Raw genomic sequence first — 13982 nt, forward strand, 5'->3', positions numbered from 1 at the left:
TGCACAGACACAGACAGGTTCACATTGTTCTTCCACAAGGCTCGTAACACACACAGGGACAGATTACACACAGCACACCTGTGAGACACTGCAGTTCATCCAGGTGGAAATAACTCTTTAAGGTGTGTTTAATGTCTGCTGTTATTTCTGTCCCAAAAGGCAGAGAACATCAGAAACTGCTGCTGCTAGATTTAAACACAGTTTACATGAATCAACAGTAAACACATCACTCAACTGTCTGTGACATGATGATGCCTTCAAGGACTCTCAGTAAACACGTCACTCAACTGTCTGTGACATGATGATGCCTTCAAGGACTCTCAGTAAACACATCACTCAACAGTCTGTGACATGATGATGCCTTCAAGGACTCTCAGTAAACACATCACTCAACTGTCTGTGACATGATGATGCCTTCAAGGACTCTCAGTAAACACGTCACTCAACTGTCTCTGACATGATGATGCCTTCAAGGACTCTCAGTAAACACATCACTCAACTGTCTGTGTATGATGATGCCTTCAAGGACTCTCAGCAAACACATCACTCAACTGTCTGTGACATGATGATGATGCCTTCAAGGACTCTCGGTAAACACATCACTCAACTGTCTGTGACGCGATGATGCCTTCAAGGACTCTCAGTAAACACGTCACTCAACTGTCTCTGACATGATGATGCCTTCAAGGACTCTCAGTAAACACATCACTCAACTGTCTCTGACATGATGATGCCTTCAAGGACTCTCTGTCCCTTTAATCTTCAAGTCACAAACACGAGTGACCACGAGAGCTGAAAGGTGGCGTGCTACTTTCCATGCCCACTTCATTTCTGAGCAGGACTGAAGTCCCTGCTGCTCTTCATACTGGATGTTCTGTATCACTGATAATCAGAATAATCATGATAACGATGATATTATATGATCAGAATAATCATGAAGTCTCTCTCAGAGTCTAATCTCTCATTTATCTCTTTTTATATCAACAGCTGGAGGTGGTGAGTCTTTAAAGAGAGGATCCTGCTGATCACAGAGCTGGAAGCAGCAGCTGGTGTGTTGGTGAGTCTTTAACTGGGCTGTGTTACTGGGAGACTGACGGACCAATCACAGCGCAGATGACTCTCAGTGCTGCAGTCTGAGCTGCTCTGAGATCAGCTCCACCGTCACACACAGGACCATGACCTCGGACATTTTTCTATTCTCATATTCTGAATTTAAACTGCTTCATGACTCAACGACCGAAGATGAACTCTTTGATTTGGATATAAATGTTTCTGTTGCAGCGCCACCCTGTGGACATGTGTAGTGGTGCAGGTTATTCATTGACTCATATTCACAGATAACAGTAGAAGTTGATTCCACCTGTGTAGGTTAAAGTGTGAAGTTCTGCTTTTAACCACGAGTCGTTGGTCGTCTGATAATAAATCAGTCGTCTCTTTGTTGGATCAAAACAAAGAGGAGGCTTCACTGAGTTTTTAAAAGAACTACAATGGATGTCTGGATCCAGGTGCAGAGTCAGCACCTGAATATTTGATGTGATATGAGATGATATAAAAAGAGCTGAATAACATGCAGACTCAATCATTGATATTCATTCATCATGTCAGGGTAACAACGGACACGTTATCAAACTATCTTTATTTTTAACTTCTGATGTTTATTACACTTTGATGTTTGAACCTTCTGTTTTTATTATCTCAGGATTTTAAATAGAAATAAATTCAATCTGTGGAGGGTTTTATTTGAATAATAATTCATGTTTAGGTTCTGTTGCTGCTATCACTGCTTTCTGCCAGCAGGTGTCACTGTTTCCACAGTTTTCTCCCAGACTGATCGATCTGAAGAGATTATTTCTCTGTCTGCGCTCTGTAATTTTCTTCTCCACTTGTATTTGAAGTAAAACTTTGTTTTCCACAAAGATCCACACATTTGTCCTTCTCCCCCCTCACCTGACTCTTACTCTTTATTTCAATCAGTAAAGGTGCGGTCTCTGTTAGTGAAAGTGTTCTGAGACAGACTCACATTTCATTCAGCTCCACAGTGTGATATTGTCCACACAAACATGCTGCTTCTACACAGAATTAGAGTAGAATGTGGTATTAAATAAATATAGTAAATTGTATAAATATATCTGATTTTTAAAGATTGTAAAATGATTTATTTCTTTGCTTCAAACTGGGGGAGGCTTTCACATGATCACGTCTTAAGGACTCACATAGCACTGACACAGGTTCACCACCAGGGGGAGCTGCAGCATTACAGCTCTATAATGAGGCATCCAGTTGAACGTGATTGCAGAGAAACAAAAGATAATGGGCCTCATTCACTAACAGATATGTGCTTAAACCGTGTGTACGAACGTTTGAAGCACAAAATCAGGGGGCTCATCTATCAACAGTGTGTGAGCACGGATCTGTGAGTAATGAGTGTGTAAGAACATTCCCACGCAAAGAGTGGAATTTATCAACTTGTTCTTTTACTTAGAAATGTGTGTAAATATAAGCACAGCTCTGAGCATGCTTACACACAGAATCTAGAGGTAGAACATTGAAACTACAAATAAAAAGCACCACGAGTGTCACAGCACGCCAGAATCCATCTCAACCTAGATGCATGTTCCCAGTTTTTTGAAATTCAAAACACAAAATAAGTGATTTTGTGTGGTTTGAAACAGACCCGTTGCCTAATTGGTGTGAAAACCTTAAAAAGTCGTCTGTGACAGGCGTTACTTTGAAATGTTACATCATGGCTGGTTTTGCATTATTAGATGATTTGGTGAAGCGTGCGCTCTGCAGTAAGTTCAAAAGAGCGCACTGATCCGTTTGGTCCAGCTTGTTCTGTTGGGAGAGCGTCACTGTTTGATTAATCCCCCAGAGAGAGCTGTGCCCCCGACCACGCTGTAAATGTTCAAGGGTGAAATTGTGGAGCAGATACTTCTGGCTTTTGTGCCGTGATGCGTTGTTATTTTTTTGCCCTGAACTTATTCTCAAACTTCATCTTGGTGTTTTCTCCTCTGACCTGTCACCTTCTCTCATGCAGCATTTGTTCTTTTGTTAGTAACTTCCACTAAGTGAAAAGACTAATCATTTATCTGGGTCACTTAGCACTTACTAACCTTATTTTATCTCTTTATTTATTATCTATTTATTTATTTCCCTTTTTTATTCAACCTCTTCCACTTCCATTCCTGTTGTTATGAAGCTCCTTTTCTTTGCTCTCGTAGTCATTATTCCGGCGAGGTAAATATATTCAGGTGGTTTTTAAAGAGGTGTGTTGTTACCATAAATGGTTAATTGGAGGCGTTTCTGAATGTAAATGTCCCTGAACGTGTGCAAGCCTGCAGGTTAAGAACATGGGATTTATCAACACTGATTACCTACCGATGTGAGTACGATCGCTGTCAGCATGGTTGACAAATACAGATTTTTTCTGTACTTTAGCACATTCTAAATTTCATTTTTAAGACAGAATTTAGAACACTTTCTACTCACTGTTGATAAATGAGGCCCCTGGGCGCCTTGTCAGTGAGGAGCATTCTAACGGCCTCATTGACCTCTGCTCAGGTTAGTGCTAAGGCTTCCCCCGGATCGTCACAAACTGCCTCCTCTTCAGAGAACGTGTTGTCTGGGTTCAGGAGACACAAAGCCTCCATGCAGAGGACTGAGGAGACATCTACACAGGTTGATGTGCATGGATTTCTTTCAGGGAAGAAAAAGTTTGCATTCAAGACAGACAGATAGACACAGATGGAAACGTGTTCTTGTTTAGTTGCTAAATTAAACCAAACATCCAAATCAGGTCAAATTTAAAGGTCACATATTTAAAATCCACTTCACCATGTTCCTCTAACATGTGTCTCTAGTCTGTCTACAAACCCCCCAATGATGAGAAAAGTCCATCCTCTCCGTCTTTTACCTGCTCCACTTTTCAGAAAATGTGTGCTCAAACAGGCCGTTTGGAGATTTTCCCTTCATGACATCACAAAGGGCAGTAGCCCCTTCCCCAGGTGGGTGACACTCCCACAGCTAGGTGTTTGTTCTGCCCTCTGAGTCTGCCTTCTCACCGTAAACAATAGGACATGGAGCGAGAAAGACCGAGTACACCCGAGCCCTTTCAGAGAGGGGGCGTGGTCAGACACAGCTCATTTACATATTTAAAGGTACAGACACAGAAACAGCCTGTTCTGAGCAGGGCTGAAATAGAGGGGTTTAGACTTTCAGAGAGACTCTTATGACCACACAGCTTGGCCTTTTGGATTATTTGTCTTCAACACAACAGCCATACAGACCCTCACCTTACACAGCTGACTTTAAAGATTCTTCACATCTACAAGTTTTGATTATTTTCCTTATTAATAAATTGCTTTATTAATTAGTATACCCACGTGTCTCCCATCTGAGAGACCCGGGCAGTGATGGGGTGGTACACAAAATATCACTGGTTATGATTTTATTGTCTTTTTTTTTAGAGCAGCTGAAAAGAAGAAAAGAGATTCCTGATAGAGAGAGACATTTAAATGAATCAGTAGAAGAAGAACCTGAGTTCTGTTTTTATTACATTTTAAGAGATAAGATCATCTCCATCGACCCCCCATTGGGGACAATTACTAAAAAATAATTATGTTACAGCAGCTTGAAAGACAACAGTTTAAAAATACATTTAAAGATATAAAAGGTGAATATATAGATAAGTTATTTACATCTACTGTTTTTGATACACATTCATGTATCAGAAAAGTATTATTGATTCGTATGTGACATAAATAATGGGAACCTTTGTGAGCGGAACCTTGATTTTCTGAACAAGAGATCGATTCAAGTTAAAATAGGTGATGAAATATCTAAAAAGTATGTTGTAGAGAATGGAACACCACAGGGAAGTGTGATAAGTCCGATTTTATTTTCAATTATGATAAACGATATATTTGATAATATCCCAACAGATATAGGAAGATCATTGTTTGCGGATGATGGAGCATTGTGGAAAAAAGGAAAGAATATACAATTTATTGTAAATAAAATTCAGAAAGGGATCAGTTTAGTTGAGAAGTGGGGATTAAAGTGGGGATTTACATTTTCTGTGGAAAAAACAAAGATCATGCTCTTTTCTCGAAAGAAAATTGGGGAGAATATTGGGTTGACATTGTTTGGAAATAAGCTAAAATGAGTTGACTCATTTAGTTTTTTAGGGGTATTTTTTGATGTCCGGTTGACATGGAAGGAACACATCAGGAATATTGTTGATAAATGCAAAAAAGTAATAAATGTAATGAGATGTCTTGTAGGAATGGATTGGGGAGCTGATGTTGCTACCTTAATATATATATATGTGGCGTTAATTAGAACTAGGATTGAGTATGGGAGTGTGGTATATGGATCTGCAGCAAAGACAACACTTGCAAAGTTAGAAATGATTCAGGCACAGGCTCTTAGGATATGTATTGGGGCAGTGAAATCATCTCCAATATGTCCAATATGTAGAAGTAGGAGAGATGCCACTATGTTTAAGGAGGAAACAGCTATTAGCTAATTATTGGCTGAACTTGAGAGGACATGGAGATAGTCACCCAACAAAATCAGTGTTAAAGGATTGCTGGGAAAAAGAGAGAACAATTAAGTCCAGTTTTGGATGGATAGGGGATAGAGTGGCGAGAGATATGGGAGTGTATGACAAGGATATCAGTCCAGCTGTTTTATGGCCACCAGTTCCAATGTGGATGCTTGAGACAGCTGAAGTAGACTTGGAGTTACTAAAGATAAAGGAAAGGAAAAGAAATGTTGATTTAGTGAGTGAATTCTATGAACACATAGAACAGAGATATGGAGATCATGTACAAGTATTCACAGATGGATCTAAAGACCCGATGACAAATGCAACAGGATCAGCTGCGTTTATCCCAAAAGGTTCAAGGTTGAAGTCGTGAAGAGAACGTCAGATTTCCTGAACATGTACACAGTAGAGTTGTACACCATTTTAGTTGCATTAGAATGTGTTGAGCAAATGAAAGGAAGGAAAGTGCTGATATGCTGTGATTCAGTCAGCGCTTTATACAGTATTCAATCAGGATCATCTCACAGTCGTCAAGATGTATTATATGAAATCATATTTACACATTCCCAGGTGGTTAAACAGGGGACAGATGTGATGTTCATGTGGGTTCCAGCACATTCAGGTATAGCAGGAAATGAAAAGGTGGACAGGTTGGCAAAGGAAGCTGTAAAGAAAGAGAGGATTGATATTAACATCAAATGATCTCAGTCAGAGGGGAAACGAGTCACATGGAGTAAAATCAAACAGGAATGGCAACAATATCGGAACAATCAGACAAAGGGAAGACATTTATATTCAATTCAGAGGGAAATAGATAAAGTAAAATACAGAGGGAGCAACAGAAGAGAGGAGGTCGTAATGTCCAGGTTAAGAATCAGTCACAGTCATTTAAATAGCTCTCTACATATCACTGGAAAACATTCATCTGGTCTTTGTGAGATATGCAATCTAGCAGAAACAGTTGAACATGTAGTTATTAAATGTAGAAAGTATGTAGCACATAGACAGAACATGATGTCAGAAATGGAGAGAGAGGGACTCGTAAGAAGAGATGTAAAAAGTATTTTGGAGTGTGGGGAGAGAGGGAGAGGACGAAGATGCTTGTTTAAATCTCTCTTGAGAACAGGTTTATTGAGGAGGATTTAGGAATGTGAGTAATAATTAAATCCAGCAGATGGCAGTAATGCAACTTTTTGGATGCCAGCCAACGAAGAAGAAAGTTGTGTGTTTTCATTTCTTATCGGGTTTTAAGATGTTAAAAAACGACAGAAGGTGACAGAGACATAAGAAGGGCTCTGACGAGTAGCTCCGTGGCTAACTGGTCATGTTTGGACTCTTTAAGTCCTCTACATGGAGCAGGTGTGTTAAAGGGTCGTTCACAGCATTCAGACGGAGGTGTGTGTCTCACAGCCGCAGATTTATCGGTGAAAACACGGAGGTGGTCGGAGAGCAGAGCCTCACCCCGGAGCTCAGACTGAGGCTGTTCACTCCCAGCTGCAGATTCTGGACGGAGAGACCCGAACTGTGGCCCTACGAGGACCCGTACTGGGCGATCTACTGGCCCGGAGGACAGGCGCTGTCACGGTGAGATCTCTAATATACCTGTTTCATTCACCTTTCACCTCTTTAGTAGTGACGTCACTAACAGCTGTTGGTGCACAGCTGCTTTACATCCCCGTTATCCCAACATCACCGAGTAATTATATTCTGCTATTTCCAGAGAAGCAGGTGATAAATAGCTGCTCATTTCTTGAATACATTTCCAGTAAAGTAATATGAAGTTAGGTCCATGGTTTCCTCTAATTAGAATTACCTTGGAAATCTAAACGAAATAAATGTATTTATGAGCGCCCGCGTCTGCAGCGGCGCGTCTCGGTGTGATCGCGGCCTCAGAGGGCAGAACAAACACCTAGCTGTGGGAGTGTCACCCACCTGGGGGAGGGGCTACTGCCCTTTGTGATGTCATGAAGGGAACATCTCCAAACGGCCTGTTTGAGCACACATTTTCTGAAAAGTGGAGCAGGCAGAAGACGAGAGGATGGACTTTTCTCATCATTGGGGGGTTTGTAGATGGACTAGAGACACATGTTAGAGTTAGAGGAACATGGGGGAGTGGGTTTAGCAGAATATGTGACCTTTAAAGTCGATAAATATGGTGTTAAAATATGAACTTTAATGCAGTTAAAATGAACAATGATTGTGGTGTTTCTCCTCACTCTGATTATATTTTCTCTTCTTTGCTACTACGTCCACGTCCGTCATATTCGCCGGTTTGAATCTCGTCCAATCACTGAACTGTATCCACTCCTCCACTCACCTGTGCGCTGTCATTGTCTGGAGGAAACTGTAGTGACTTTTTGTATCAAACTTGGACCCAGATTAAACCTACATCCGAACCCAATGAAGCCGCAACATCTTGAAGTTCTGAATCTATTTTCTGTTTTCTTCACGGTGTAATTGTAGTCCTTAAAGTTTGCAAAGTCCTCTTCAGAGACCGGACCTGGAGGCCAAAGAACATGAGCACAGGAAGCTGTATTCATGGAGTCATAAAGCAGTGAGCCCTTCAACTGAAGAGACTAAAACAGACAAAGATTACAGTATGTATGGCTTTGCAGGGGCGTGGGGACAAGCTTCTTCACGCCCTCTTTTCACCATCTGATCTGTTCAACTTCATCTTTATTGGTAACTTTAAGGATTCACCTTTCTGTATTGCTGTACTGAACTTTCTTTCACCCTCCCCTGAGGGCTCCTTCCTGTGTGCTCTGCTAAATGCATTTTTACCCTGAGGCGCAGTTTCAGTTTATTAAGATACAGTTTACTGAGATACATATGATTATGCAGCATGACTACTTGACATAAATGTTGATTATTAGAGAATATAAGGTACATGCATACAGATGAGACACTACAAAACACACCAGGTCCGCCCAGAAACATCCTGAGTCAACCAGAACAAAGCAGAACAGTAAAATCCAGTGAGAGGACAGAGTCTCTGCAGACACAGTCACCACCACACATGTACGGAGGCCCAGAAGGGACAATGGAGCAGCTTTAGGAGAAGTCTGTATTTTATATTGAAAAGATACCGACTCTATCTTTAATGAAGTTTTAATGAAATAAGATGATAATGATGATTTGTCCAATGAGACCACGCCTCCCAAACCGAGAATGAAGTCATAAAGACGTGTTGGACGTGACACCATGAAGTTCGGACCAACTACAGGTTGATTTATTTTTTGAAATGTGCATGTGTCTTGGCTCAGTAGGAGACGTCTTAATAACGATATAAAAGCAAAAGTCCTGAGTCAATTGTTCAGCTGGTTCCCTCGTCTTCTCTATTGTTCTCACTAAACTCTCTGAGCTCCAGTGTTTGACTTCAGGACTTCAGCGGCTGCTCAGTGCAGATCTTTAGTGTTGTCAGGAGGTCCAGGACCTTAGCCACCTTTTAGTGAAGGACTTCTAACACATCAGACGCCTGGGACAAAGGCTCACTGTCATTTAAAGATTAGTTTGAGCAGTCGCTTCAATACGTTGAAATTATGCAACAAAGACATTAAGATAAAGGGGTGGCGATGGCCTAGTGGTTAGCTCGAGGGCCACAATGTGCAGAGACCGTAGGTTTGATTCCGACCTGTGGGACGGAGCAGGAAGTGACTCTGGCGTCTCGTTGGTTTCACAAACCTAAACAGCTGTTTTGTTTGTTTCTGTCTCTGTGTTCAGGTTTCTCCTGGACCACCCCGCAGTGTGTCGGGGTCAGACCGTTCTGGATCTGGGCAGCGGCTGTGGAGCCTCCGCCATCGCCGCCATTCTGTGCGGTGCCGCTCATGTAGTGGCTAACGACATCGACCCTAGTAAGCATTCATTCATCTCTTACTCTACTGTGTTATTTAATCACATCATGACATCATAGCATGGACACATTTTCAGGCTCTTATTTTGATAGGAACATTAAAACATTCGCTGTATGTCGTGAACGGGTGGAAGGTTTTTTTCTCGTGTGGTTGGCTGAGGTCTCAGATGGTTGACGCAAGAAGTCAAAAAGCTGTGATGGAGCTCAACATTATTTCATTTTAACCTATGAAATTTTGGGCGATTCAGGGGCGGCTGTGGCTTGGTTGGTAGAGTCGGTCGTCTCTCAACCGGAAGGTTTGGGGGTTCAATCCCGAGCTCCTGCAGCCAGATCTCCGACGTGTCCTTGGGCAAGACGCTGAACCCTGAATTGCTCTCGCTGCTTCATCAGTGGCGTATGTGTGTCTATGAAAGGGATTAGTTATTTCTGATGGTCTCTTTACTCAGCAGTCTCTACCATCAGGGTGTGAATGTGTAGGTGTGACCTGCGGTGTAAAAAGAGCTTTGAGTCTTCAGAAGACCAGAAAAGCGCTTTACAAGCTCAATCCATTTATCATTGAGCTGCAACATTGCTGCATTTTTCATTTGGTTCGGTTTGCTTTCAGACTGCACTTTGTCAAACTAAGCAGAAACCTCCGGTCTTTAAAAATGAAGCCGATGCTGAGGTGTAAAATCCTGCAGTTCATCGAGTGTCCACTAGAGGCTGCATCCTTGTGCAGATCTGTAAGAAATGAAAAGTGAAGCTTTGTCAGGTCTGTCCTCCATGGAGGCCGGGTCGATCGTTTCTGATGCGTTTCAGGAATGCAGGGAATCTAACAATCATCAGCTTTTGTGACAGAGTCGAGCAGATCTGTGGCTGTAAATGAGTTTTTATCTAGAACAGACTTTTTTACTGCATGTATCTGGTTCTTAAGACAAACAAATCATTGTCAGAATCCCGTCTGTGGGAGGTGGTCCTCAGTGCAGATAATGTTCTGCCTGCTGTCAGTATCATGGGGACTTTAAATGAACTACAAACAGAAACCAGAAGACCTTTCCATTGAAAGTTTCTTGTTTTTTAGAAAAATGAATTAAAATGTTCTAAAATATCAGCGTCTCTATGCAATTTGACCAGAATTCAACTTTAATCATTTAAAAAAGTCTCCAGTAAAATCTGCTGAAACTTCTCAGGGGTACAGCCAGGGACACGAGGAACAAGAATCCATTGAAAGTTTCTTGTTTGCTAGCATTGTCTCTTCAAATATAATACTGCGTTGTTAAGTGTAAAAAATGGACCTTAACATGATATTAAATGTTTAACCGTTGAAGCGGTAGCTCACAGTGGGTGTGATTAACCTTGTTAAAGACTACACTTAATATTGGCGTGGCACGATCACGGACTGTCATACCAGCTCCATCATGGCTGAAAATGTCCTGGAAAAGTCCTGGAAAATGATCCCTGGAAAAGAGTGTGAACCCTGTATATAGACTGCTGTGATTAAAAGAAACACATGAACACCATGATTCCTTGAAGCCTAACCCTGTGACGTGTTAACCCGCCTGTTTGTGTTCCAGTGGCAGCCATGGCGACGCACATGAACAGTGAGCTGAACGGCCTGCAGCCTCCTGTGTGTCTCACCCACAACATCATCGGTTCACCGCCCGCCGCCTTCCACCTGATCCTGCTGGGCGACATGTTCTACGACCAGTCCCTCGCCACCAGCCTGCACAGCTGGTTGAACCGCTGCATGGAGACCCACGGCACCAAAGTCCTGATCGGAGATCCAGGAAGAGCTCAGTTTGAGGAGCACGCCATCCGACGCCTCCTGAGGCCGCTGGCTCAGTTTGAGCTGCCCGACAGTGTGAGAGAGGAGAACTACGGCCTGAGCTGCAGCGGCGTCTGGAGCTACACACCTGAACTCTGAACACCTGAGAGAATTATTCTTCAAGAAAACATGGACTGTGTGAGGTTGAGAGGACTGTGTTTTATTTGAAAGTCACACAAACAAGGAAGGTTGGTACATTTCCCAATCTGAATGATCACTTCTTTTAGATATTTGAATGATCAGCTGTATCAAAACAACTCCCTCTCTTCTGTCTGTGTTCAGGAGAGGAAGCATGGCGCCGTGCTGCTGCTGCTCCGGTAGCCTGGTTAGCAGGGCGGGGCGATATGACCTCAAATCAATATCACGCTTAAAGGCAGGGTTGGTCATTTTCTAAAAGTAGCCTGATGTTGAAAGTAGCATTCCCTCAGTGCTGCGTCTGCAGTCAGGAGCAGTCCTCCTCAAATGATTTCCATGTTTTCAGGAGTGCAGATGTAAAAACGGCTGTGATGTCTGCTTTCAGTTTGACAACTACACACACTCACAATGTGTGTTTCATATTTCATTTTGAATTGATCCTTTATGAATCACTCTGTTTAATAAACATGAACACACACATGAACAAACAGGATCCTGTGGACATGCATTAATGGAGAGGTCTCAGAGTGAGGGGGCGGCCCACAGCGAGCGCTCCAGAGCAGTTTTGGGGTTCAGTGCCTTGCTCAAGGGCAGCAGTGCTCAGGAAGTGGACTGGCACCTCTCCAGCTACCAGGCCAGGGACTTGAACCGGCGACCCTCTACCGCAACTGCCGCCCCCATTTCAATCAAAGACAAACACAGTTCTATGTGAGATGGATATACTTGTATCTTCAAACACACACACACTCTTTGTTCACACACAGGAGGCAGAGAGCACCTCCGTACCAGCAGTGGATTATCTCAGGAATGGTTTTTATTCATTCATTCATTCATTTAATGAGGTGCAATAGCGTGACAAACTGGTGACATATACATGACAAATAAGGCACAGAAAAAACAAACAGACAAGGTCAGGACAGCAACGACAAAATACAATAAGAAAAGAAAGACAGCAAAAATACTGAGACATCAACAGACAGACTACAACTGATCTTTCTTTGTTCCAGCCCGCCCCTCGGTGACCTCTACCCTACAGTAGTTTATATCTGAATGCCTTACAGACCAGTTTCTCTCTCTTTAGAGATCAAACCTGAACAGGAGTGTGACCCGGCCGGGGCTACGTGTGAATCTGGCTCCAGCAGAGTCATCAGGCTGCTCACTTTGAAGCAGCTGGATAAGAGCTCGGCTGCTGTTTGGAGCAAGCTTTGAATCTTTGTCCAGTAGGTGGCGCTGTTGCTTTAAAATGAGCTGACAATCAAACAGACCATCAATTCAAATCCAATCAAACCTCCTCTGCCATCAGTTTTATTTTTCAGACAAGTGAGCAGACTGAAAACAGGAACTGTAATGTATTATTACTACTCAACGTTTTCACATGTAGGTGGCTCTGACTGCTGCGTTCAGGGACATAATAATAATCAGTGAGGACGTTCATGTCCTGCTCTGAATCGTCTTCAAGAAATATTCAAATGTTTAATATTATTTATAGATTATATTCAAGCATACTGAGACCTGTCTTCTGTTGTAAGGATATTATTTAGTCTATAATGAGTCAGAATATAAGTAAATATGACATAGATTGACCAACTAAACAGGATGTTTCTCAGTTTTGACGTTGAGCCCCCGAGAGGTTTACTGCACATTTAAGTCTTGCTGTTGGGAAATAAAACTTACAGATAAGATCAATAAAAACAAATTGGATAATTTGAAACAAGAGTACAAATGTTTGGATTCTGCTGATTGTTCCAAATGTTCTGGTGTTGGCGGTGATGAGTTGAAATCTGAAACTTCATGCAAAGATAATAATCATATTTCTATAAAACAGCTGTGACATGGATCACATGTTAGTGTTAAAGTCTTTAAAGGTCTGATTAGTCTCCTTCATGGAGCTTCAGTACAGATAGGCCTACTTTGACTTTACTGGAATACTTTGATTTGTCAGAGAGGAATTTCAGTCAGGAGTTTGAACTTCTGCTGGATCTCCTTCACACACCCTCATCTTCTTCCTATCCTTCATATATTCACAGATATATGCATGTATTCAATTCATTAAACTTCCCTTAATCCTCCAAAGTCTGTCACAGAGCCGGCCCTAACCATTTTGGTGCTATAGGCATGATTTCTGCGGTAGCCCCTTAAATTGCAGCCAGTTTGACCACCAAAACAATATTCATAGACTTAAAGAAAACTGGCATACATCTTTATATTTAACAGAATTTATTTATTTTAAAAATAAAAATACTTCTAAACAAACATGAATAAAATGGTAATAACTAATATTTCTTATAAATAACTACAAATAGGACAGCACTAAATATTTTAATAACAATTAGGCTGGGTGTCGTGAAAAAGTATGTGCCTGTTAAAGCAGCTTTCAGTTTGCAAACATTATCATGAATGACAATTAATTTAACTTAATATAGGCTACATGTCAGCAGAAAAGATGCATGGCAACGAATATATTCTATGCCAGAACAGTTATATTTTAAATTATATACGCAGGGCAAAAAAATGATTTAAAAAAAACTAATGGGCTTAGGTTACTTTCTGAGTCTCTCTCTCAGTCAGTGAATGATTCGTGTCGGAGCTTCAGTCAGTACGTTCAGTGAACGAAACACTGACTGAACGTGAACAAGCGAGCACCA

The 13982-nt window shown here is 41.8% G+C and overlaps 2 protein-coding genes across 2 annotated transcripts in view; both read left to right on the forward strand.

Moving 5' to 3' along the window:
* The window catches only part of LOC136179616 (NLR family CARD domain-containing protein 3-like), a 173233-nt gene that overhangs the window by 82809 nt on the left and 76442 nt on the right, over positions 1 to 13982 (forward strand). The gene's annotated exons all lie outside the window — the stretch shown is intronic.
* On the forward strand, positions 6059 to 12162 carry LOC136179622 (electron transfer flavoprotein beta subunit lysine methyltransferase-like). Its single transcript, XM_065956462.1, has 3 exons — positions 6059 to 7132; positions 9269 to 9399; positions 10952 to 12162. The coding sequence occupies exons 1-3, from the start codon at positions 6873 to 6875 to the stop codon at positions 11299 to 11301; spliced, it is 741 nt and encodes a 246-aa protein (XP_065812534.1). The 5' UTR covers positions 6059 to 6872; the 3' UTR covers positions 11302 to 12162.

Source organism: Labrus bergylta, chromosome 7, assembly GCF_963930695.1.
Source record: "Labrus bergylta chromosome 7, fLabBer1.1, whole genome shotgun sequence".
Classification (NCBI taxonomy): domain Eukaryota; kingdom Metazoa; phylum Chordata; class Actinopteri; order Labriformes; family Labridae; genus Labrus; species Labrus bergylta.